Source organism: Micropterus salmoides, unplaced genomic scaffold, assembly GCF_014851395.1.
Source record: "Micropterus salmoides isolate LMB-PRFRI ecotype aquatic unplaced genomic scaffold, ASM1485139v1 Ms_hic_scaffold_8, whole genome shotgun sequence".
NCBI classification, from domain to species: domain Eukaryota; kingdom Metazoa; phylum Chordata; class Actinopteri; order Centrarchiformes; family Centrarchidae; genus Micropterus; species Micropterus salmoides.
Window position 1 is genome coordinate 18,965,250 of NW_024044570.1, and position 23,693 is coordinate 18,988,942.

Below are 23,693 nucleotides of genomic sequence, written 5' to 3' on the forward strand. Positions count from 1 at the left end.
TGTGGTGACTCCACAAAGTTTGACTGATAATAGTATCTCTCTCTGTTGACATGGGGCCTAAACCGTCAGCTAGATATTTGACCCCTGCATGTGCCCTGTGGGAGTTTGTAGCTTCCTAAAAAAGACAAAACAACAACACACACACTCTCTCACACACACACACACACACACAGCCTCAGGGGATAAGACCAAAGCTCCATATGGAGATGTCTATGACTCAGCGTCTCTATGTAAACTGACACCTAATACTTGACTGACAGCAGCTTCAGATCACAAACCTGTCAGCACAAGTGGACACTGACTAAACACATCAAACATCAGAGTTTATTTCATCAGGTTGGGTGGGATGATGATGAAATGGACTACTTTGTCCAATGGACTACTTTGTTTGACTATCTTTAAACTTCAGGTTTTTCAGACTGCCGCAAAGTTGGTAAGTTGGATTTACTTGTTGTTGGTATGCAGCAAAAATGACTGACCAGTTAACATCATCTTAATGTTATTTATAAAGATAGAAAGCTTAGGCATTATCAGCAATAGACTCATCTCCAAACATGATAAACACACGGTTTTTAGATTCCATAAAGATTCAGACCATTAAAGCAAAACTAAATACCTTTTTATGTAAGAAATATACGTTGTTCCTCTTACAAATGAACCTAAACTCATGAACAATAAAATGTACTGTTGCTCAATGCAACACCCAGGGGTTTTGCATCTACAGCCTTACTTGGTCTGGTATGAACCGGTAGCCATAGAGTGGCTACTATAGCCTGACTCAATGCATTTTTGATACAGATATCGATATATGAGAGTTTAAAAAATCTGATAATGGCGAATAATCCCAATATTATCGGTTTAGCTCTTGTGGCTACTGTTAGCTGACTTTAGATGTAAACTGTGTAACTGACATTACTGACTCAGTTTGTTGATGTAATGACTGATCTCTTCTTACTACAGTTACAATATGTGGTCAATTTTCGGCATAAGTTGATATTTAAATCTTCTACTAGCAGTTTTGTTAGTGAGTTTTTAGAGGTGCTGGTAGGTAGATTTTGTTACGATCGTACAGAGCCAAGCTAGCTGTTTCCCTGTCTCCAGTCATTGTGCTAAGCTAAGCTAATTGGCTGCTGGACGAGTGTTATAAATCCTCTCAACTAACTCTCGGCAAGAAAGCGAATAAGTGCATTTCCCAAAATGTCAAACTATTCCTTTGGGTTTCAAGTTTAGCGTCTAATGTTTTTGAGGATTTCCTTTTTTGCTCCACTTTCAGGGTTAAGTTTGTGATCCTGGTGTTAGACAGACAGGCTCTGCTTTAGGAGTCAGGAACAGGGAACTAATGGGTTAAATGACATATGGTTATGAAGCTTGAGAAGGAAGCTGTGAATAAACGGGTGCGACCTCTGAACAGTCTGACCTGAGTGACATTGATTAGAATTATAATGTGAAGTGTGCACGGTGGCATGGATGGGGTTGACAGGCAAATCTAATGCATGGCTGGAGGGGGCTCATACTGCTGCCATCGACTGAAAGAGGTGACGTGGTGGCACTATTGCAATGCTAAATGTGTAAATGGGCGCTCCCATCTTTTCACAAGAGATATTCGCTTTTCACTACATTCTATTTAGCAGCACTTTCATTTTAAAGCACATTCATATGCCGTTCTTCTGCATGCCTTGGTCTACGTCATTATCCCCATTTAGTGACTTGTTGCTTCTAATTTTGGTCATGGCGGCTACTACTTTGCTCTCTTGTAGCAGTAGGTTCTGATGACTTGGTTTGCCTCTTGTCCCTGCTCACTTTGATGCTTTTTTGGTTGATAGTCTTAATTAGCATAAAAACCCATATGCAGGACTCTGCTTTACCACTTCATGCGAACGGTCAGACATAAATAGGTCAGAATTAATGGTCAGCTGTGTGTCTGAAGTGTACATGGCGTTGTGGGCTGCTTTGCGTTTTGTGTTGACATGGGTGGGCTTGTGCATATGAAGGAGAGCTGGAGGCTGATGGGGGTAGGGTGAATGGCATGCGTTGGGTTTTAGAAGAGGAGGAGGGGTGTCGGGGAGAGGAGCTGTTCATTGGCTCCGTGGTAAAAAAAAAAAAACAACAAGAAAAAACTGCTTATGGCTTTGCTGCATGACTGGGCATTTGTGACAGCTATAGTCCTGCCTGCCACATCTGCTAGGGACACTGTGCTCTCTGCCAGTCAGCTTATAATCAATCACTTACAACTGATAACTAAAGAGGCAGCTTCTGAGGTGGTAGTACTACGCGGTCTGTGAAAGAGATGAAAAATGTGAGCTATTGCGGCCATCTCACATTAAGTACAACTCATCTGTAAACACGTATTCATGCTTGTCAAGGATGGTTGATAATCATCGGGCTTCTGCCAAATCTAGGACATTCTATCAACAAAAGTACTAAACTGTCCATTTTCAGGCTGAAACACAGCTGCAGGCAGTGTTTGAGAGCCACTGCCAAATGTGTTTTAAAGGACATATTACCTGTTGGTTAATGACTTTCTATGTTGAACTGTCCTTTTAGTGGAAGTAGGTTTTTGGGTCATTTTATGTAACAGGTTCCTGACAGAGATAGACTTCACCCTGCTGGCTTGTGTGTTGCTAGGGAGCCGTGGACAGTCTGTGACAGGCGAGGTTATCGCCCAAGTGAAAAATCTGTCCACCACACTATTGTTATGGTTTGCCTTTCAACAGGCTCCTCCCATGACTGGCTACAGGTCATCATCCCTGACCTGGGAGGAACCATGGAGCCTCAGTGATTGGCCCAAGACAGAGATTATTTAGGTCACATTTATTGCGTGAAGGGAAAAAAACAGTGAGTCAAGATAGCTCTAATCAGTTTCAATAAGAGAAGCTGATTGGTTGATTTATTTTATCCAGTGTGTTTCACAGATCAGGCTACATCTGGGAGAGATAAAACATTCTTATTACATAACACAGCCCTCAAATTAGCAATGCTAACAGATGCAATCAACCATGTCAGAGTGTGCTAGACAACACTCTAAAACTGTGTTTTGTAAACTTCAAATAAAGGTCTTGCATGTCTTTTATTTTTACTTTTCATTATAAAGATATTTATACTCTCCTATATAATGCCTTTAATAATTTTACACTCATTGTTTTTTTGTTTCTCTATTTGTCTTGATAGTACATAAAGATCCCAGCGCCGACCCCTGAGTCTCCTGATGGATTCAGAGTCTTCTCGTTCTACCTATCCAGTGACAGCAAAGACAAGCCTCAGTCCAGCTTCGACTGCATTCACCAGTATGTCTCAGGGTAAGCAGCACACATAACTCTTTCGACAGTCAACCACAAATGGAATTCGTAGTAAATTTGGTGTCAGACTCAGACCACAGGTCTTACCAAACAGTGGCTTCTCTCTTCAGTATAACAACAACAGACTGCAACGCCGTCATGCTATATTCAAACAAGACTACAATAACACCCAAAGGCCAGGATTCCACAGCTTACCTAAAATGTGACTAGTAATAATCAAGAACAGAGAGGTAGTGTTTGTGGCTATGCGGGGCCAACGGGTTGGTTAAAGAGTTCGATGACAGCTGTTTTAAGTCTTTTAGCCTTTATAACTGACGCTTTATAACACAGGACTAGACTTTGCATGCAGACACAAGTCACCTAAAACAATGTGTGGGTCAGACAACACCATGAGAGCAAGAGTCCCTCATGCTCGTGTTTGACAAATGCTAGTTAATTGAGCCAAACCAGAAACTCTATAGGCTTAAACTCTTGAGTCTTCTCCCTCCTCCTTTCTCCTGCACACAGGGAGGGCAGGGATCAACTGGAGGGCCAAGGCAGCATTCAGGACAAGATCACAGTTTGTGCCACAGACGACTCCTACCAGACGACCCGGGAGCGCATGTCTCAGGTGGAGAAAGACATCTGGAGCCGCTCAGCAATTGAGATCAAGCCGGGGCCAAGTAAGCTCTCGCCTTAATGGCTGTATTCTGTTGTATGTTCAGGCCTCAGTTGTACATGGTAACCTGCAAGCACGTAGGGATCAAGGACAGATAACGGGAGAGATTTTATGTTCCCAGAAAGCTTCTAAACCATTGCTTCTCACCATTTCATCCTGCTGATAATTGCCATATGGCGTGGAAGTTATCACATAATTGATCAAAGTGCTGCCTTGCAATTATTCATGTGAGAGGGATGCCTCTATTTCTTGTAATGCTCCTTTCATTTTGACCAGATTGCTCAGGCACTGTGCCAGCTTTCCTGCCAGCACCATTAATATGATTGAGTTTGCCAGAAGTATCTGCTAACAAGTCTCATGCAGATTAAGTTTTGTCTAAAATGTAATGACACTGACAGGAATTTAATACATTTTAATTTGATAAAATATATCATCTAAAGAGGAGGCAGCGGTTGACCTGGAGTGATCTGGGCCTAACATGGAGGATCTCCTTCTTGCAATTAATTTTTCGTTATTTACTGCCTTCTCCTTGCCTGAGTCACAGTTTAGAGTCGCTGTCGATTAAATTGGCCATGCTGCAACTTTAAAATGATCTAGCCATGAGGCAATGTGACATTTAGAGGTCCCTTGTGAATTTAAATGCTTGTGTAGATTATAGTTTATGAATGGAAACAGCCCAATGCTGCAACATGATGTTTAGGGAAATTGCTGTAGAGGTCAGCTGTTAGAACCGGTTTCTAAACATTACATGCTATGCTTTACTGCAGAAGCAGTCTCTCAGGGGCTTTTACAAAACAAATTTAACATGTCTGGCACATTTATGCATCTAATAAATGTTGTAAAAGACACGAGAGATCCTGATAAGAAACATGCAGCTACAGGATATCCCATTTTACTTTAACATGTCTGTTCAAGCCCATAATGTCCCTTTCTCGTGGACACCAGAAAGAGTAAACAAACGAGTTATAGATCAAAGTATTTATCATATGCAGTGGAGAGCACACAGTTGTTTTGTGGTGACTGTCTTTTCATGGTACAGTAATGCTATACTTATCATAAATAATGTCCAGATACCAACTCACAATTACAAATCACAGAGTAGAAAAATGTCCTCAATTTAGATAATAATGTATGATTTAAAGTTCAGTTGCATTCAAGGGAAAGGAGGCGCTGACAAATAGGCAACTCAAACATGTGCACACCTGGTGTCAGTGTTTTAAAAAAAATCTTTTTGATAATTTATGTCCTACTTTAGCATTTATAAGTACTTTCCTCAATACCATCGATACACTATTATGGGTAGATATTTTTAGTGTTTGGTCAATGCTCATAAATAACACCCACAACTCTGTAAAGCACGTCAGTTATCCTAAGTGAAAACTAAAAAAGCTGCCTTGGGAGTCTTAAAACTTCCCTCCAGCTGCTTTAATTTACTACCATCAAACAATGGTTCTAGTTGCTGCTTGTCTGAAATGTGGCAGTACAGGTTGTTTCAGTGCAGGAAGCATAAATCTTCATGATCTGATTCAAGGTTGAAACAAGCTCCTGCAAAACTGTTGCATTTTGCACAGTAGATTTAAATTGACTCCATTTGAGTCTTAGAAGGAGTACTCTATATTGGTAAAACTGAAATTATTTTTAAAGGGTATGGATCTATAATTTTAACAGTGTGACTGTACTGTAAAACATCCTTTATACATGATACTTCTACCATGTTGTCTCTATGAAAATGCAGTTAGTCTTCGACCTATAGAAACCTCCAAGTATGGCTTAAAGTTGTAATGAGATTACGGTCTGCAGATATCTATAAGCACTGCCTGCCTAGGTCCAACTGAATTAGTACTGCAACAGGAAGAAAGGGCCTCTCTGTGTTAGTTGCTTTAGTTTCCATGCGCCTCTGTTTACTCAGCAGTAGGCTAACCCTACTGTCAACTCGTTTCACTGTATTCCACTCGCAGCAACACTGCCTCTTCACACCGACACAGAAAGGTGCACAAGAACAGTATTTATGTATGTAAATTGCTTTTTCAGAGTGAGCTGAAAGTGCTGCACGTACTGTATCTGTTGCGTGTACGTAAAGCAGATTGCATGACAGCAGAGAGATATAATGGAGATAAAATGTACGAGGTTGTCTCTCGTGCAGGCCTCTCTTTCAAAATCAGGGTGTGATTTGTATAACTGGCCTGAGGACTGGATTAGAAATAACATGTTGGCTGTCCTGTTATCAGATCAGTCATAATCTTGTTGCTCATCTCTAGTTTTGTGTGGGGTAGCAACTGTTTGGCTATTCAAAAACAATTTTAGATCACTGCCATGATAACTTTTTGCTTTACTATTACTGACCAAAAAAACTTGCACTTGTCTTATCTTAAACTTTGCTGTGTGTCCCTTTATTTTGATCTTAGGTAAGTGCGTGAAGGTCCAGAGGAAGCAGGGTCTGGTATCAGGCCCAGATAGCAGCAACAAACACTCCCCCAGCAACAAGAGGAGCCTGGTTCCTAGCCCTGTGGCACACCGGCCCTTGAGGGATCGCATCATTCATCTCCTGGCCTTAAAGCCCTACAGGAAACCTGAGCTGCTACTGTGGTTGGAAAGGGAGCGGGCCAGTCCAAAGGACAAGGCTGACCTGACCCCAGTACTGGATGAGGTGAGACATCTGGTACATTGCTATGTAGACAAATTGTCGACTAATGATGAAATACACTGCTCAAAAAAATAAAGGGAACACTAAAATAACACATCCTAGATCTGAATGAATGAAATAATCTCATTAAATACTCCTTTCTTTACATAGTTGAATGTGCTGACAACAAAATCACACAAAAATTATCAATGGAAATCAAATTTATCAACCCATGGAGGTCTGGATTTGGAGTCACACTCAAAATCAAAGTGGAAAACCACACTACAGGCCGATCCAACTTTGATGTAATGTCCTTAAAACAAGTCAAAATGAGGCTCAGTAGTGTGTGTGGCCTCCACGTGCCTGTATGACCTCCCTACAGCGCCTGGGCATGCTCCTGGTGAGGTGGCGGATGGTCTCCTGAGGGATCTCCTCCCAGACCTGGACTAAAGCATCCGCCAACTCCTGGACAGTCTGTGGTGCAACGTGGCGTTGGTGGATGGAGCGAGACATGATGTCCCAGATGTGCTCAATTGGATTCAGGTCTGGGGAACGGGCGGGCCAGTCCATAGCATCAATGCCTTCCTCTTGCAGGAACTGCTGACTCCAGCCACATGAGGTCTAGCATTGTCTTGCATTAGGAGGAACCCAGGGCCAACCGCACCAGCATATGGTCTCACAAGGGGTCTGAGGATCTCATCTCGGTACCATCTGCGGCCCCCCAAAGAAATGCCACCCCACACCATTACTGACCCACTGCCAAACCGGTCATGCTGGAGGATGTTGCAGGCAGCAGAACGTTCTCCACAGCGTCTCCAGACTCTGTCACGTCTGTCACATGTGCTCTGTGTGAATCTGCTTTCATCTGTGAAGAGCACAGGGCACTACTGGCGAATTTGCCAATCTTTGTGTTCTCTGGCAAATGCCAAACGTCCTGCACGGTGTTGGGCTGTAAGCACAACCCCCACCTGTGGACGTCGGGGCCCTCATACCACCCTCATGGAGTCTGTTTCTTTTTGAGCAGACACATGCACATTTGTGGGCTGCTGAAGGTCATTTTGCAGGGCTCTGGCAGTGCTGCTCCTGCTCCTCCTTGCACAAAAGCAGAGGTAGCGGTCCTGCTGCTAGGTTGTCGCCCTCCTACGGCCTCCTCCACGTCTCCTGGCCTGTCTCCAGGTAGCGCCTCCATGCTCTGGACACTACGCTGACAGACACAGCAAACCTTCTTGCCACAGCTCGCACTGATGTGCCATCCTGGATGAGCTGCACTACCTGAGCCACTTGTGTTGGTTGTAGACTCCGTCTCATGCTACCACTAGAGTGAAAGCACCGCCAGCATTCAAAAGTGACCAAAACATCAGCCAGGAAGCATAGGAACTGAGAAGTGGTCTGTGGTCACCACCTGCAGAACCACTCCTTTATTGGGGGTGTCTTGCTAATTGCCTATAATTTCCACCTGTTGTCTATTCCATTTGCACAACAGCATGTGAAATTGATTGTCAATCAGTGTTGCTTCCTAAGTGGACAGTTTGATTTCACAGGAGTGTGATTGACTTGGAGTTACATTGTTTTGTTTAAGTGTTCCCTGTATTTTTTTGAGCAGTGAAAATACCAATATGTGAGGTCTGACAAATACACATTTAGCTGCTTTTAGTGTCAGTTGATGTCAGGTGAAGGATTGAAGCTACAAACATTAATGAGTCCCAAATATGCTATTCTGTTAATGATACTAATGAACAGCATAACGTTGGACAGCTGTAAAACTCTGCTCTAACAAGCTGATGCCAGAAAGTTTATTTCAAGCATATTTCCTGTGTTCACAATGTTTGAGTGTCCCACTGCAATCATCAAGTGGAGACTGTGCAGCCGCTGGTAGCTGTAATTAGGGCTGTGCTTTAATTATCTTTGGAGAAGAAGATTGTGTTTTGACAGGAGAGGGGTGGGGCGTCTCCAGCTGGAATCTGACTACTTTCAGAATTGAAAGTGGTTGGTTTGACTAGATTTGTATCAACAGGATTAAGTAGAATAAGGGCAGGGTTAAACTGTTTACCACAGAAACAATATAGACCCACTGTGTTACAGCACTGCAGGTTAACACAGTTTGCGCACAGCTTTTATGACCTCAATTGGCCTCTCCTCCTGTTGTTGTCTGTCTTCTTTCTGTTGGTTAATTAACATTGGGCACTTTGGTTTTTTAAGGTTGGTAAACTGAACCCTAAAGACCACAGCTACTCTCTCAAGGATGAGCTCTACAGACATGTGCACAGAGACTGGCCTGGATATCTAGAGGAGGAGAAGCAACTCATTCATAGGCTCCTGATCAGGTATAGCATATTACGTTAATAATAATTCACAAACAAAATCTTTTGTGTTTTATTCCATTGAAGGAATTGGAAATGTATAACTAAATGGTCTGCTTACCTTTTTAAAGCAGTAGTTTAATATTTGTTTTTTGTTACTTGCTTATTTGCTCCCCAGCAGACCGTTAGCTTAGTATATAAACTGGAAAGAAGGGGAAACAGCTAGCTCGTCTCTGACTGAAAATAACAAAATCCACCTATCAGCACCTCTAAAGCTCACTAATCAACACGTTACATATCTTGTATGTTTAATCCGTACAAAAACTGAGCTTTAGAGTTGCTGGTAGGTAAGCTTTGTGCTAAGCTAAGCCAATCACCTTCTGGGTATAGCCCTATATTTACCATACTAACATGAGAGTGGTGGTATCAATCTTTTCATCTGACTCTATGCAAGAAAGCAAATAAGTGTATTTCCCAAATTGCCAGACTATTACTTTAAAGTTGTTTTAAACTTTTAGAGACCTATTTGGGCAGATAATGCAGAAAGGACTAAGGGATGGATGCGTTTTGACAGTGCTGGCGTTAATACAGAAAGGCCACTAAAATTAATGTGGAAGTCTGCTGTGATCATGTTGAAAGGGGAGCTTCTAAATGACTACTTCTTTGCACTGATGAATCTCTTAATGGACACATCAAAGCAGTGGAAAATATTCCCTGCACTGTGTTGCCAAATGGCATTAGTGTGGAAGGTTCAGAGGAGCAAGGCTGAGCTTTTTCAGGGTGAGCTTCCTCCCCTCATACATTTTTTCTGCCTGCCAGTAAACATGCGGGCCATGTGCTTCACAAGCATTTTGGAAAAGGCTCAAGTCCTGTTGGCTGATTGCACAACCCCCTCTGTTCACCTCCCCTGCTAAGTGTAAAAAGCTTACAATTGTAGTCATCAAATTGTTTGCCAAGTGTGATAAAACTGTGATAGCCTGTAAATACTGTAAACTCCAGATTTCTCTGCTCTACTTTATTCATATGTTGGAGTCGGTCTTTCTTACTCCTGTCATTTCATTGATATTAGTGTTTAATGGTTCTGAACTCACATTCACACTGACCATATGATTAAGAGGGTTGCATGAATCCACTTGGGGGGAGTTGTAGCGTTTGTTTGAGGAAGGAGCTGTAGGAAGCAGATTACCAGAGAAGAGGGTTTGGTCCTACAGAGGTTAAGTCTGCTGCTATTGTTCTGCTCACTGGACTGTGTTTAGTCTTTGTGGTTGCCTCCTGTAGATTCTATCACCAGAGACACAAAACAAAACATAACACACAAACTTGCAGAAAGCTTTGATAAAAAAAAAAAAAAAAAAGACAAGTCAGTTTTGTAATGTCAATGATTATTTCTTGTGTGGAAAAGCTGCAGTCGCTGTCTTTTCTCTGTGTGTCATTATGAATGATAATTGCTCATCCACTTGCTCATAAATCTGCCAAAGCAGACTTTATGACCTACATACTGCCTCTTCCTGTTTAGCTTTACAGGCCATTTACCTCGCAGTAACTGTCCAACTGAAGGTGCAATGTTCTTAATCTTTCTCCAGGAAACTTCAGCCACTCCACAGTAGCCAGTTGAAGAGTCCCCAGTCCAACCATTCATTCCACAAAACTCCCGGGGACTCTCCTTCACATCTCAGTCCTGCCAAGAATGTCTCTGCGGTAATTATTCACCTTGAATGAATTGCATTTTCCCTACTTCTTCTTTCTTGTCTGAAAATAGATGGAGGGTATTTTCTCTTTTGCAGATACACATTACTGGAATTATGCTATTCCTGCTATATCTTTCTGTAATTATATTGCTCAGCTTCAGACTAAATTTCACTCTGACTGGAATTAAAGGAACAGTTTATAATTATAATAGTTTTAGGAGTAGTTTTTAGAATTTCCCCTGTGGGATCAATGAAGTATTTCCGATTTCTGGGTTATTGAAATTATTTGCATTCTTATCGGGAGTGAGATGAGAAGACACATGTCTTGTACTGTAAATATGTAACGTGAGGCGGTTAGCTTAGCTTAAAATGTTAGGTGCCGCAATATTTCTTGGCCAGGATCAGTTATCAACAACCAACCAAGACTCCATGAGGTTACTGGTCCTGGCTAAGAAATTGTCAAGCACATAACCCCCACTTTGTTTTTGCTTTTGTACAGATTATACAAACATGTTTACATGTGAGCTGTTGTTACTTGTGGATAGAGCAAAGCTAGCTGTGCCCTCCAGTTTCCAGTGTTTATGCTAAACTAAGATAAGCCGCTGTTGGCTATAGCTTTGCATTTACTGCACAAATATGAGAATGGTGTCAATCTTCTCATCCAACTCTCAGCAAAAAAGTGTACATATTTAAAAACATTTATCAACCAATCAATCAATTTTATGCACATGATACAGGCACTTTGGGATCATATCAAGTAACTTGCATTGTAATATCCAAATGTTTTTTCCCCTCTAGAAACGCCCATTCCACTCACCCCCAACAAACTGTCAGACCCCCAAAAAACAAAGACTATTAGACCAGTGTTTGCCTCTGCAGTCGCCCTCATATGGAGACTACAGGACCAATGGGGCTCATAGCTCCTCCAGTCATAGAAACTCTAGTGTACAGATCAAACTGGAGTTTGACAAAACCAACAATCATCTACAGGGGAGCCCAAATCGCCTGTACTCGCCACACAAACTCAGCGGGTCAACAACTATTCCCAAACTGGAGAGGACAGAGCCAGCTCCGACTGCACCCAGCCCTAAGCCCCCACACACCGACGCCTCCATTTGCACTGAGCAGCAGTTCACCAATGGCCAACATAAAAAGAAGAGGTCCAAAAAGCACAAGGAGAAGGAACGGGAGCGCTTAAAACCAGACTGGATTGAGACCAGTCCAGACCTGAAGCGGAACCAAGATAATCTCAAAGGTAAATGGCCATAAAACTGTCTTCTCTGTAAGGATTTCAAACACTTTGTGTATCCTGTTGTGCTGTCACGTATCTGTTTTAGATTTTTTGTTCGGGCCATGATATTATCAGCTTTTATTTAGCAAAAAGAAAACAAAAATCTTGAGCTATAGCTGCTGCTGGAAGCCCACAGGGAGCAATTCATCTATTTTCATTTGAGAGAGCAGTGAGTGTTATTGGGACTGTAACACTTTCTCCGCCCTCCAGTCCCCACTCCTCGCTCTAGTCTGTTGATGATTGACTATGAAACAGCTGGGTGACCTACGGTCGAGCGAGTCAGCAGGCAGCATTGCCTCCTACTCTGCTCTCTGCTGCTGACGTCACTGCTTGCCTTGGATCAGATCTGTTATCGGAGACAGTGATAAATGTTTCCATCAGCCCTTGATATGAATGGCACATTATTGCATTTGCATTGGCAGATTGCTTTAACCTTTTTTTCTGTGTGTGTGTTTTTCCTATCTACAGACCATGAGGGAGAGAAAACACCTGTTAATCGAACCTCAGCAGAGGAACTGCCTGATTATTTAATGTAAGATAAATACACACTGTGTCCCTGACTGTACTATATGTTATAACCCCACATTCAGAAGGGATTTCATATTCAGGAATGAAATCCAAATAATCGGCACAGCATCAGAGGGTCCACCTAAGTCATTGTTGATATCATGAGGAGTTAGGTTTCAGAGTCTAACCTACTGTTTTTGCAAAGAGAAACCGACTCATCCCAAAAGGGTTAGGTTTAGCTTGAAAGCATTCAAATAAATAGAGGGAAGTAAAACGCATATCTAAATGAGCTGTCACAAAACTTCACCAAGGACTTTGCAAACAAATGAGCTTATGTCTTACATTTATTTATTTATACATCTGGTCAACACATCATGCTGTTAAATCAATGACGTGTCAGGCATCTCACTCCACCGTTCTGCAGTGCCATCTCCTGGAAGGATTGGAAAATGACTTGGTTTCAAGTGCTCACTTTTGCTTTTAAATAAGAGCTTTCATTAACTTTATGTTTTCTTTTCTTTCTTTTTTCCACCCAGAAAATACATCACCATCACAGCACTGGAGCAGCGCGAGCAGTATAAAGACGACTTCTGTGCCGAGTACGATGAATACAGAGCTCTTCATGACCGGATTGGGGCTATCACAGAGATGTTTGTTCAGTTGGGCTCAAAGATCAACACCCTCTCCCCGGGAACACAAGAGTACAAGGTACTGTCTGGACCAGGAGTCTGTTTCTAATAATACTCGAAACAGTAAACAGATCAGATACACGGCACCCTAACACTCTTTCTTTTGTAATCTTTTCAGCTAATGGAGGACCAAATACTACAGAAGTACCGAAAGTATAAGAAAGTAAGAATAATTTAACGTTTATCTCATTTCATGTAACACTTGTACCCCTGTGTGCTGGGCCTCCTGTAAGAACAAGTCATATAAACATATTGATTCTTGAGTGGCACACAACAGATCCACTTATTTGACTTGAGACATTTAATGCCTTAATCTGAATGATTGGTAATTAAATATGTTCCTGAAATCAACAAAAATAAAAAATAATTAAATATTAATATTCTGTCTTCAGTCAGTGTGCTGTGCATCATGGCTCTCATTCCCTGAGAGTTTAGCAAACATTTCCTTTCTGATTTTATTGGCATGAGTATTTTGGCACAACGTTTTATTCAGGTCAGTAGTTGCTGATTGAAAGGTTCTTGTGCAGGTTGTTTTCCGGGGGAACAACTGGCAGTTTAACATCACCCGTAATCCAATTTTTTATCATCAGTCATGTCACGTCCTCTGGACCACGTCATATGTTAGTCATGGACTATTGCTCTTGCTTTAGAAGGACATTTGGCATCTACCTTTATGTCAACCCATTCCTTCTTTGTTTCTGACATGGCTTTGATAGCTGTATTAATATTGTATAATCCCCTAATAAAGTGCTATCAGCCGACTGACATAATTGAATTTGTTTTTGTCACATTTTTGTGAATGAAATATGCCCACAAATGGATTGGTAAAATGTGCCTCATATAGCAATGCAGGGGCTATTATGATAATGGACAAAATCTCCCAAATGAGCAGCTACTCATAAACAGGCAACGTTCATCAGGTTGAAACATGCAATTTGTAACAAGTCTGTGAGCGTTTGTTGAATCCAATTTGATACAGTCAAGCAAACCTCCCGGGAAAAACAAAAACAAAGAGAGGTTTATGATATGAATATGGAAATGTTCTTGCATGAGGTCAAATGTTGATGTGAGTTACTGAAAGTTCACTTGTGCCCCCTTTTTTTCTTTTCAGAAGTTTCCTGGTTATCGGGAAGAGAAGAAGCGATGCGAGTACCTCCATCAGAAACTGTCGCATATCAAAGGCCTGATCACAGATTATGACCAAGCACAGGGACTCTCCTACTAACTGGCCTCCGCCCTTGGCAGGGCATAATATGACTGGACCAAAAGACTCCTTACGGACCCAAAGACTGCTCAGCTGGGTCCTGGAGCTGCTGAGACACTATTCACTTTACTCCTCTGAGTGTTAACGGAATCGAGTAGCGAGGTTCTTTTTTCAAAAGTGGGCTGAGACCACGACTCGTGATCAAATGTTGCCCTTTAACATTATGGTTTTCAACTATGATTATCGCTGTAATGGCTGGATTTTGTTCTGCTGTAAAATGGTCAGACGACCCAGTGAAAGCCAAATCCATTTTTCTGAAATGTAAAACAGATGTGATCCTTCCGTCTTTTATCTTGTCAGAACTAAAAGGCGCTGATTTATAAAAAGTATTAAATTGATGGTACAATCAATCTTAGGGGGAAACAAATGCCACTAAAGTCTTTATATTTAACATACAGAGGAATTTGTTTATTTGCTGATAGAAAGTCAGATATTGACATAACACATTCAATCACATCAATGATTCATTGGTGATAGCGATAAGAGTACATAATGACAATGATATGGTCATGCCATGAATAGTCTAACAAAATGTATCATCCACTCAAAACCTATATTTCTGCGGGACTAAGACCCTACAACGGTTATCTAAATGAAATGATCCCACAATGAAGTTTAAAGCATAACATGCAGAGCTGTTTCACAGTGTGCTGTAGAATATGCGGTCAGGACCAGTTTCTTTGTGCTTTGATAAGAAGGAATTTTACCCTGCAGCTTTTATACCAGCGTCCGGTTTCATTTCTAAGAAATGTTGGAATGCCACAAAACAACTCCTCCCAGTACCATCAGGCTGGTGCGTGTGCACATTTAGTGTTAATTTCACCCACATGTAGCCTACCATGAACTGCCTTTTCATTATCAACTAACACATCTCTCTAGTCTTCTGGCTGCAGGTTTGTTTACCGATTCACAGTGCACACCGTGTTCTGTAGACGATTGACTACAAGCGGCTCTGTGAAGTATAACTTTTCACTTTACATGCAGTTTTAAAAGCTTACGGGGTATTTATCCTTGTAATCAAGCTTGTCCAAACATTTTGATTTACCATGATTTTGCCTTGGTTGAAGTCTTGATGATGTTTCACATAGTATTTCGTTGAATAACAGTAATTCACTTTAGTGAAGCTTACACTTTGATGTTATTCTGCTGGATGTGATAGAGAGCTTTTCCTAAATTGGACTGTGTAATTTTTAGCCCCATGGGGAGAATGACACTGTGGGTCAGTCACTCAGTTTTAACCACTTCGGTTTGTACCAAGGCAGGTACATCTGAATACCTGTAACCTATAATTTTATTTCTCCTTAATTAGCTGTGGCCTGAAGTAGGAAATAGTGATCAGATTTCAGTGTTTTCTGGACATTTGCATCAATGTAGCTGTACTCACAACTATTGTCTTAATGATGGCTTAAAATGAGCGGATGAAGCTAATATTTGCCTTAACATGTATGTTCAGACATTTCCAAGATTACGCTCTCCCTGTCCTGAAATGTTCTTAGCTTAACCTGCACAGTTCAAATGCAGACCATATGGTGTAAATGTCTTTTAGTTTGAGGGAAAGTTCAGTTACTGCTTACTCGTTGCTCAACAGTTGTCTTATCTGTGTTGTTCTTGGGGTTTTCGCCCCTCCCCCATGTACGTCTTAATAATTTTCTGTTTTAGCTTCATTTGTCAGATAATCATGAACTTTAAAGGAATTGAATTCATTGTCCAATCCTATCAAGCACCACTATCAAAGAATCATTGCAGAAATCTTTACAAAATAGTGTGCTTTGCTTCTCTTGATTTCTCAGTGCAAATACTCAGTGGGCTTACGGTCACAGCTGCTCTATTGTGTACGTTAAATCTAAGTTTTTTTCCACTTGGTGTTCTGGGATGTTTGAAGGATTTGAGATTAGCAACAGTTGCTCTGTCTTGGCACATATGAACGTTTCCAAGAAAGGAATATTTATCAGCACTGACTAATGGGGCCCACACAGTGTTTTAAGCATTAAATATCATGAAAGCTAAAAATGCTGGCTTCTTAAAGCTCCGGTACACCTACAGAAATATTTTCAGTATACTTGCCATTTGGACCAAACTTCACACTCTTGTGTGATTCTTTTGTCAACATGCATTTGAATGTGCTAAGCAAATGTGTTACACAGCTCCACCCAACTTGAGAAAATGTCTGATCAGTCAAAATAACTGAAAACAACGGTGTGCTTTGTTCTGGTACTGGATCTGGAACTCAATGAGGCGTGGTTCCATTGTATTTAAAGACAAGAGTACAAGGCCTGCTCAGATATACTTTGTTTTTCAACAAATCTTTCATTCAAACGAAGAAAGGTACTGAAATTTGTTTTTGAATGATGCGGGATGGAAACATCCGCATAACACCATTTAGACCATGAGACCTTAAAATAATAACAATTTACCTAACTAATTCAAGTTAAGGGCTTCCCATTTGCCACTAAAGTAGCGTTGGTCAAGTGTACAATATGTAATCACCCCTGGGCAAAAAGTCTAATCATAGTATGAATGAAGATAATTGTACCATTCATATTGACGTGTTGTTTTTGGGAAACCAGACCCTTGGTGAAAGGGGCTTCTCAAGTGCTAACTGTGATGTTTTTACTGTTGCAGGAGTTAACTACTGAAGGTGCCTTTTTCATTCAAAGAGCAGGGCCACTCTGCATAAAACTGTCATTGGTATTTGGGGGAGGAAAAAAAAGAAGAAAAAAAAAACTTGGGCCAGCAGTATTCACGCATCTGTAGTTTCACACTGTTGCCACTTTTCAAAGTGCTTTGTTCATACTTACAATAAGTTGATATCAGATGCCTTGTAAAATGTATGAAGCCTATTGGCACTGACATGATTTCATATTTAAACAGAACATTTTTTCCCAGACATGTAATAATATATATATGGCATTTGTAAATGCAAGGTTTTCCAGGACACTAATTAAACTGCATGTGGTGTTAGCTAACTGAAAGAATGGCCTGGATTTCGTTTTAATTTCTATTTCCAACCCAGCAAACTGTTTGGTGAATTGGTTTGTTGGACCTGGAAAAACAATGCCTCAATGGAAATGTGAAATCAAACATTTTGCCAAGTATAAATCACTGCAATTGATCTACCAAGGAGAACAACTTTCTTTATTTATTGCTCTTTTTAAAAAAAATGTGTTTGTCCTTTTATGGGATTCATCTTTGCATAGTTCATTCTTTTCACAGCGAAACTCAAAAGTATGGCGAAAGGGAAATGGAATATATTTTTGCAATTTTTGATGGTGGATGCTTTATCATGTCATCCTCTTGAGAAAAGCTTTCAGAAAACAAGTGTATTGTTGTCTCAGTATAATTGAAAAATAAAGCTCTTTTCAATTCAACAAGGTGTCGTGTTTCCCCAAGAGGGCAGTGTTACTCTATTTCTAATCTGAACCACAACTGTTTTCCATTGACAACCACTAGGACATTAAATGATTATTATCATCTTCATTATTAAAATACACAGACATGTGTTTCTAAAAGGCACAATTTAAATCATTTGTTTCCTATAAAGTGTTTTATTAACCTTTCAATCAACTGTGACATCATTTTGTGAAAGCATTTAGTGAAATGTATGACACTATCACATGTGATAATAAATCTGCAGCTTTGAGGACTGAAGTTCTGAAATTATTTAGTTGAATGTTTCCAGTTTATCCTTGTACACTTGTTTTGTCTGTGTCATAAATATCAATAAACATCCATTAACAAGCTTACAATTCCTAGACAATATATTAAGAATTTAATTGTAAACACAGTATCAAGGGTGTCTTTGCTCATCAAAACACCAACATGATTCACAGTTTTTTTTCCCCATCTTTTGTGCTCAATCATTTTGTTACATTTTGAAGTTAACATATATATAATCTGCTGACAGTCAAAGTCTAAGCCATGCCTTGAATGGCAGCATGAAAAATGCATCACAGGTGAGATAATCCCCTGAAATGTCTCCGCTGCCTTTCCCCCTCCGGAAGCACTTTTGGCTGAGATGCTACCCACTCATCTCTTGAATCACTGGAGATGAAACTTTTAGCAGCAGCATCTTATCACAAAACAAAGAGCAGAGAAAGACTTAAAGGTTGGTGCAAAAGCTTGCATCAGTACAGAGCCCTTACTTTGCAAGAACGCTAGTTACAAAACTGCCGGTGTTACATCAGAAGTGTGGAATGCACAGAGGTTTAACCTTGGCTGTTAAATTACAAAAAATACGCAAGGCTACTTTATAAACTTGATTTGAGTCCAGTGTTTTAAACTTTAATCGGTCCCTATTCAAAGTATTTGTTGTGTCTATTTTAAAAAGCGTATAACGTATGATTTCAATAATCAGTTAATCAAACAATCTGTCACAAAACAATCTAATGCAATTATTCCAGAAAGCCCTTCAGTTATTGCTGGATTGAGTTTGGTGTACAACATGCTATTCTAAACATAAATGCAACACGATGTGCCTGTGATGTGTTGCCTAATCTTCTTGTGCACCAGTTTGACTTTAGTCCACCATTACAGCTCCAGATAGATGACACTAAATCCTTTTAAAAACCTGTCTTGATAAACTTTTTTTTGAAGTTAGTCAGTAAGGCTTTATCTCCACCCTCGTTATCATGGTTTGATTCTTAACTTGGGCTGTGCGAGGGTTACAATCCCAATCAATGAGGATATCAAACCACAAAATCCCACCACTCCTGCATTTGACTGATATATACCCAGCCTGTCTAAAGGAATGAAGAGATCACATATATTCTTCAGCATGTCATAGGCAACAGCCGGATGTGATTTTAGGGTCTTCAACAGCAGAAAGAGAAAAGCATCCAGCTGAGGAATGACAACTTCAGCTACTTCAGGATTCTCGCTGAGGTGCTGATCTATTTTCTGTCTAAAGTGTTTATCTCTCACTTTCTGGACCATTAACTGGATGACTACGTAAACATCTCTGGTCAGGCTCATAACTAGTGAGAGGAAGTAGCAGCGAGAGGCGTTTAGGCTCCAGCGTTCCTTGTCGATATCGCGGATAAGGCCGACACTTCTGGCCCAAAGTACATTGTCACAGATAAAGTAGAGGGCGCGGTTGATGTTGGCCACAGTAAGGCACAGGCACAGCACTCGGTCAGAGAGTTGCAAGGTTCGCTTAGCAGCCTCAATGGAATTTACTGTGTTTCCCAGCCTGAACACTGACAGAGGGGGAAGGAAAAAAGGGTATTAAGAACAGTAATCAATTCAATATGAAATGTCAGGTCATCAACATTATCTTTCACCTTATTACACTGTTCCTCCAAGGAAAAGAGATCATGTTCTTCATTTAATCAGGGTGTTTGATGGCACCTAATCTAGCTGAAGCTCTTACTTGCATTCTCTGCTTTCTGAACCCTTCAGAAACTATGTTATTGGCATCATTCACAATCCCCTGCCTGTCTCCTACACCCACTTTGCCCGAAGGCATAGATGCAGAAGAGCCCTGTGGCTGCAGCTCTGATGTAGAAAAGAGATAATAAGGTCTTTATTTCCTGACCCTGCTCTAAGGCAGCACCTTATTCTTCATTTCCACGTGGAGCTTGTGTCATGTCACTGAAAATGTTTTATTCATATCAAAACCACACTGTGTCAAAGTTCAAAAGGTTTCAAAAATCACCCCGGGCTGTGAAGTAAACCTATGTATGAGTGGTCTTATGGTTGTTAAGTGTCCCAGCCTCAGTTGCCGCAGGTTCACGTTCCAACACACAGTACAGTCAACCACACAGTGTCTATCTCACCTCACAGTGGGACAAACTTCAGTACTGCCACAAACAGCCATGGGCCTGGTCTAGATGCCAAAGAGAATACAAATTTGCCAACTTGTACAGTACGAAATTCAGTACAATTTGTACTGTACTTTTACAAAGCACGAACAAATATGACTTGACACACTTGATCATCCTCATGTGGTGTATACAGTTTGATCATTTGCCAAAGAATGAAAATTAAAGTCACAGTAAAATAGACATTTGGGGTGAATGAAATTTCACTAGATATTCGCTATATTGTCAGCTTAACAATGTGTCTTGGCAAAGCGATTGTATATATTAGTGATTTCGGAGACAAAATGTGGGCAGTTGCTGTTTGAAAAAACTTTGGCGAAGATTTCACCAAATTTCACCACACTACATATGTAATTTACAGTTAACAATGTCACAACTTCTCATGATATATCCTTATCCCTTATTTTGATTTTCAGGATCATATGAACCTAATGCTATGAAATATTTATAAAAAATTTTAAATAGCAGATAAAAGGTTTATGGATTTTACCATCAAATGTCCAGTGGCACTTAGGAACATTTGTGTGGGACAAGCTCTATTTTATTGTATTGCATTGTATTATTGGGGTGGTGATGGTGCAGTGGAAAAGACACATGCCTTTGGTGTGAGAGACCCGGGTTCGATTCCCACTGTGACCCATCCACCGTTGTGTCCCTGAGCAAGACACCTAACCCCTAGTTGCTCCAGATGAGCATTGGATAAAAGCGTCAGCTAAATGTATTAAAGAAGATTATTGAATTATTATTAGTAGTGCTGTGGCTCGGGAGATAAAGAGGGTTCCCGGCTCTTCCAGTCTGCATGCCTATGTGTCCCTGAGCAAGATACTGAACCCCAAATTGCTCCTGAAGCGATGCCATCATTGTATGAATGTGTGTGAATGACCATCCTAGTTCATTTCTAATGTGCAGTTGACACCTTGCAAGGCAACCATTTCCAATGTATGAAAGTGTGTGAATGGGGGGAATGTTACATGTTGTATAAAAGTGCTTTGAGTGGTCAGAAGACTAGAAAGGCGCCATATAAGAACAGTCCATTTATCATTTTTCCACCTTCCATCAAGCCCAATCAACTTAGGCTATTATTTGCTGTGACTCAGCTCCTGTCTTGTTGGACTAAAAGAATGGGCAGTCAACAGCTCGTCCTGATGAAATATTATTGCTTTGTAGTGGCTGAAATTGCCATGGAGTGACTTCAGTATACGTAGGATTGTTTTGCAGCAGACCACAGTGCTTTGCATATTCAATGACGGAGGAATGAAATAAATAAATATGGAGGCAGGCTTTATTTCATGCTATTTGGGCATGCAGGTCTATAAAACCAATAATGACTATGTAGAAGGATTACGAAGCTGATTTCACTGACACTAAGAATTGTGGCTAAGAACAATATTTACAAATAGAAGGAAAAAGCTGCAACGATTATTCAGTTAGTTGTCAACTATTAAATTCAAGTGCAACTATTTTGATAATAGATTAAATCAAGCAATAAAAAACCTTTTGATTTCAACTTCTTATTTTCTGTTTTTTACTTCTTTATGAAAGAAAGTAAACGGAATTTCTTTGGGTTGTGGACAAAACAAGACATTTGAGGATGTCACCTTCGGCTTTGGGAAACACTGATTGAAGCCCTAAAAAACAGGGACAACTAGGACAGCTAGTACAGAAAGCTATTATTGTAGGGTCTATAAAACTAGTGGTGAAATAATAAGGTGATCGACAAAAAAAATAAATCAACATTTTTCATGATCGCTTAATTGTTTAAATCATTTATCAAGCATAAATGTTGATCAAATAAAACAACCCCCCCCCCCCCACACACACACACACACACACAGTTAGACTAAACTACTCATAAAAATAATAACCATGGATTACTGATTATTCGCAGCCTCACCAAGAGCAGCTATTTAAGAACTCCCTCTTTAATTATTTAAACTTTGATTAATGTAGGTATTATCAGAACAATAAAAGGAATTAGATTTTGACTTGGAGGCAAAATATAATGGACAAAGGCGGGCAGCCATGTTACAGCCAGTACAGTGTTAACTCAGCTGCAAAAATAATTATTGCAGAGGGGTGGGATGTGTGTAGCAGGATTTTAGATCAGGCACTTGTATGGTAAGAAGCACAGTCTAGTTAAGTTTCTATTCTTAATTTTAATGTGTTAATTTGAACCACAATAGTCAGTAAAGTACATTCTCAAATGGGACACATCTTCATTGATTTGTTTTGTTTTTAAGTTACCTTTATTCCCCGTTTTGTATGGGACCTCCAAACCCAGCTTTAACTAGTCAACCTAAGTTGCCTATACTCACATTTTCGTCCAGCACTCATGTGGGCTTCCAGACTTGTGAGTTTCGCCACAAGGTCCTTTCTTTCCGGTGTGTTTCGTAGTAAATATATCGACAGTGCACATGCATATTGGGTTGCCCTGAAATAAAGTAAGAAACATACGGTAGAGGAAGAATGTTGTCATTCAGTTATTCAACACCCTTCAGCACGCTCGGTCTTTGCTCTAACGTAACCTCACGTTTCTACAAATAAAATACAACGTCCACGGTTTACGACCCGGTCACAAATACTCTAAACAACTCACCTGAATATACGGTCCCTTCCTTGACTTTGGTTTGTGAAGTTTACAACCGCGTCCATGGTTAAATCGAACAAGAACAGACTGTTCTAGTTAGGAAAGGCAGAGTTGCCCCCTCGTTAAAGGACGGACCCGGGGAGATACGTTAACGTAACTTTCTCGCTAGCGTTGGTGTCTGTTACGTGTCCTCGGTGAAAACAACGTTGCCGATTAAAACGCAAGTAAATATAATCTGAACTTTGAAACTTCTTCCACGGTCACAATAAACGAATTTTTGGTCCGCTTAATTCATACATGACAGCTGAAAAAAATGTACTTGTTTCGAGACGGATACGCTCTGCAAACGGACAAAAAGCCGAATGGGTTTTGGTGACGGACCTGCGCGTCATATTAGCAACAAGATTTCAATAATTAAAGTTAACAAACATTAACACATTTTCTTTGAATGTCAGTCCACATCGGGATTCTGGAAAAAAAATAGGATAATGATGTAATATTATACTATAAAAACAAAATTAACAATTTTATTAGGAAAGCTCCACATCCATAAGAACAGTTCTCCAGATCCATCATCAGAATCCTTTCTATAATTCATTCTATAATAAATGTGCTTATATAATTGATATATACAGACGTCATAATGCCATGGTGTTTTTGCTTTTATGAACGAAAGTGAATTTATCCTGTGATATAAGCCTGTTATGATGCCTAATACTGTTACTATGTTGTGTACTAAATTATTAAAGTTGAAGGAAATAAAAAAGGTAAACAGGTGCTTTAAGTAAGAGAAAATATTTTCTGATGACATTAGCCTAAGTGATGAAAAAACCGCAAAAAATGTCGACTATGAATAAAAACGCTCTGTGAATTTACTTGTCACTTAAATTAAGTCCCCATAAATGTATTGCAGGAAGTGAGTCTTGGGTTGCTCGGAGAATTATTAGGGTACACGTGTTGAAAATGGAAAT

At 40.3% G+C, this 23,693-nt stretch overlaps 2 protein-coding genes across 2 annotated transcripts in view; one reads left to right on the forward strand and one right to left on the reverse strand.

Annotated features, from left to right (window-relative positions):
* Positions 1-17,684, forward strand: part of LOC119894257 (RNA polymerase II elongation factor ELL) — a 27,807-nt gene extending 10,123 nt beyond the window's left edge. The window contains exons 3-12 of the mRNA XM_038706917.1: positions 3,169-3,296; positions 3,804-3,958; positions 6,360-6,601; positions 8,777-8,901; positions 10,461-10,575; positions 11,364-11,820; positions 12,325-12,388; positions 12,900-13,071; positions 13,171-13,215; positions 14,164-17,684. Of these exons, the coding sequence (XP_038562845.1) occupies positions 3,169-3,296; positions 3,804-3,958; positions 6,360-6,601; positions 8,777-8,901; positions 10,461-10,575; positions 11,364-11,820; positions 12,325-12,388; positions 12,900-13,071; positions 13,171-13,215; positions 14,164-14,277 (1,617 nt within the window). The 3' untranslated portion in view covers positions 14,278-17,684. The remainder of the gene's footprint in view (positions 1-3,168; positions 3,297-3,803; positions 3,959-6,359; positions 6,602-8,776; positions 8,902-10,460; positions 10,576-11,363; positions 11,821-12,324; positions 12,389-12,899; positions 13,072-13,170; positions 13,216-14,163) is intronic.
* Positions 17,685-17,841: 157 nt separating this feature from the next.
* Positions 17,842-23,084, reverse strand: pex11a (peroxisomal biogenesis factor 11 alpha). Its single transcript, XM_038706919.1, has 3 exons — positions 22,732-23,084; positions 22,451-22,566; positions 17,842-19,511 (listed from the first exon to the last, which is right to left on the reverse strand). The coding sequence occupies exons 1-3, from the start codon at positions 22,785-22,787 to the stop codon at positions 18,943-18,945; spliced, it is 741 nt and encodes a 246-aa protein (XP_038562847.1). The 5' UTR covers positions 22,788-23,084; the 3' UTR covers positions 17,842-18,942.
* Positions 23,085-23,693: the final 609 nt, after the last annotated feature.

What these genes read in the sequence shown, in the direction of transcription:
- pex11a (XM_038706919.1), bottom strand. Translation starts at nt 22,787, where the DNA reads ATGGACGCGGTTGTAAACTTCACAAACCAAAGTCAAGGAAGGGACCGT. An exon ending in GGAAGGGACCGTATATTCAG is followed by an intron (nt 22,567 to 22,731) that starts GTGAGTTGTTTA and finishes ACTTTATTTCAG; the next exon opens with GGCAACCCAATATGCATGTG. An exon ending in CATGAGTGCTGGACGAAAAT is followed by an intron (nt 19,512 to 22,450) that starts GTGAGTATAGGC and finishes CCCCTCTGTCAG; the next exon opens with TGTTCAGGCTGGGAAACACA.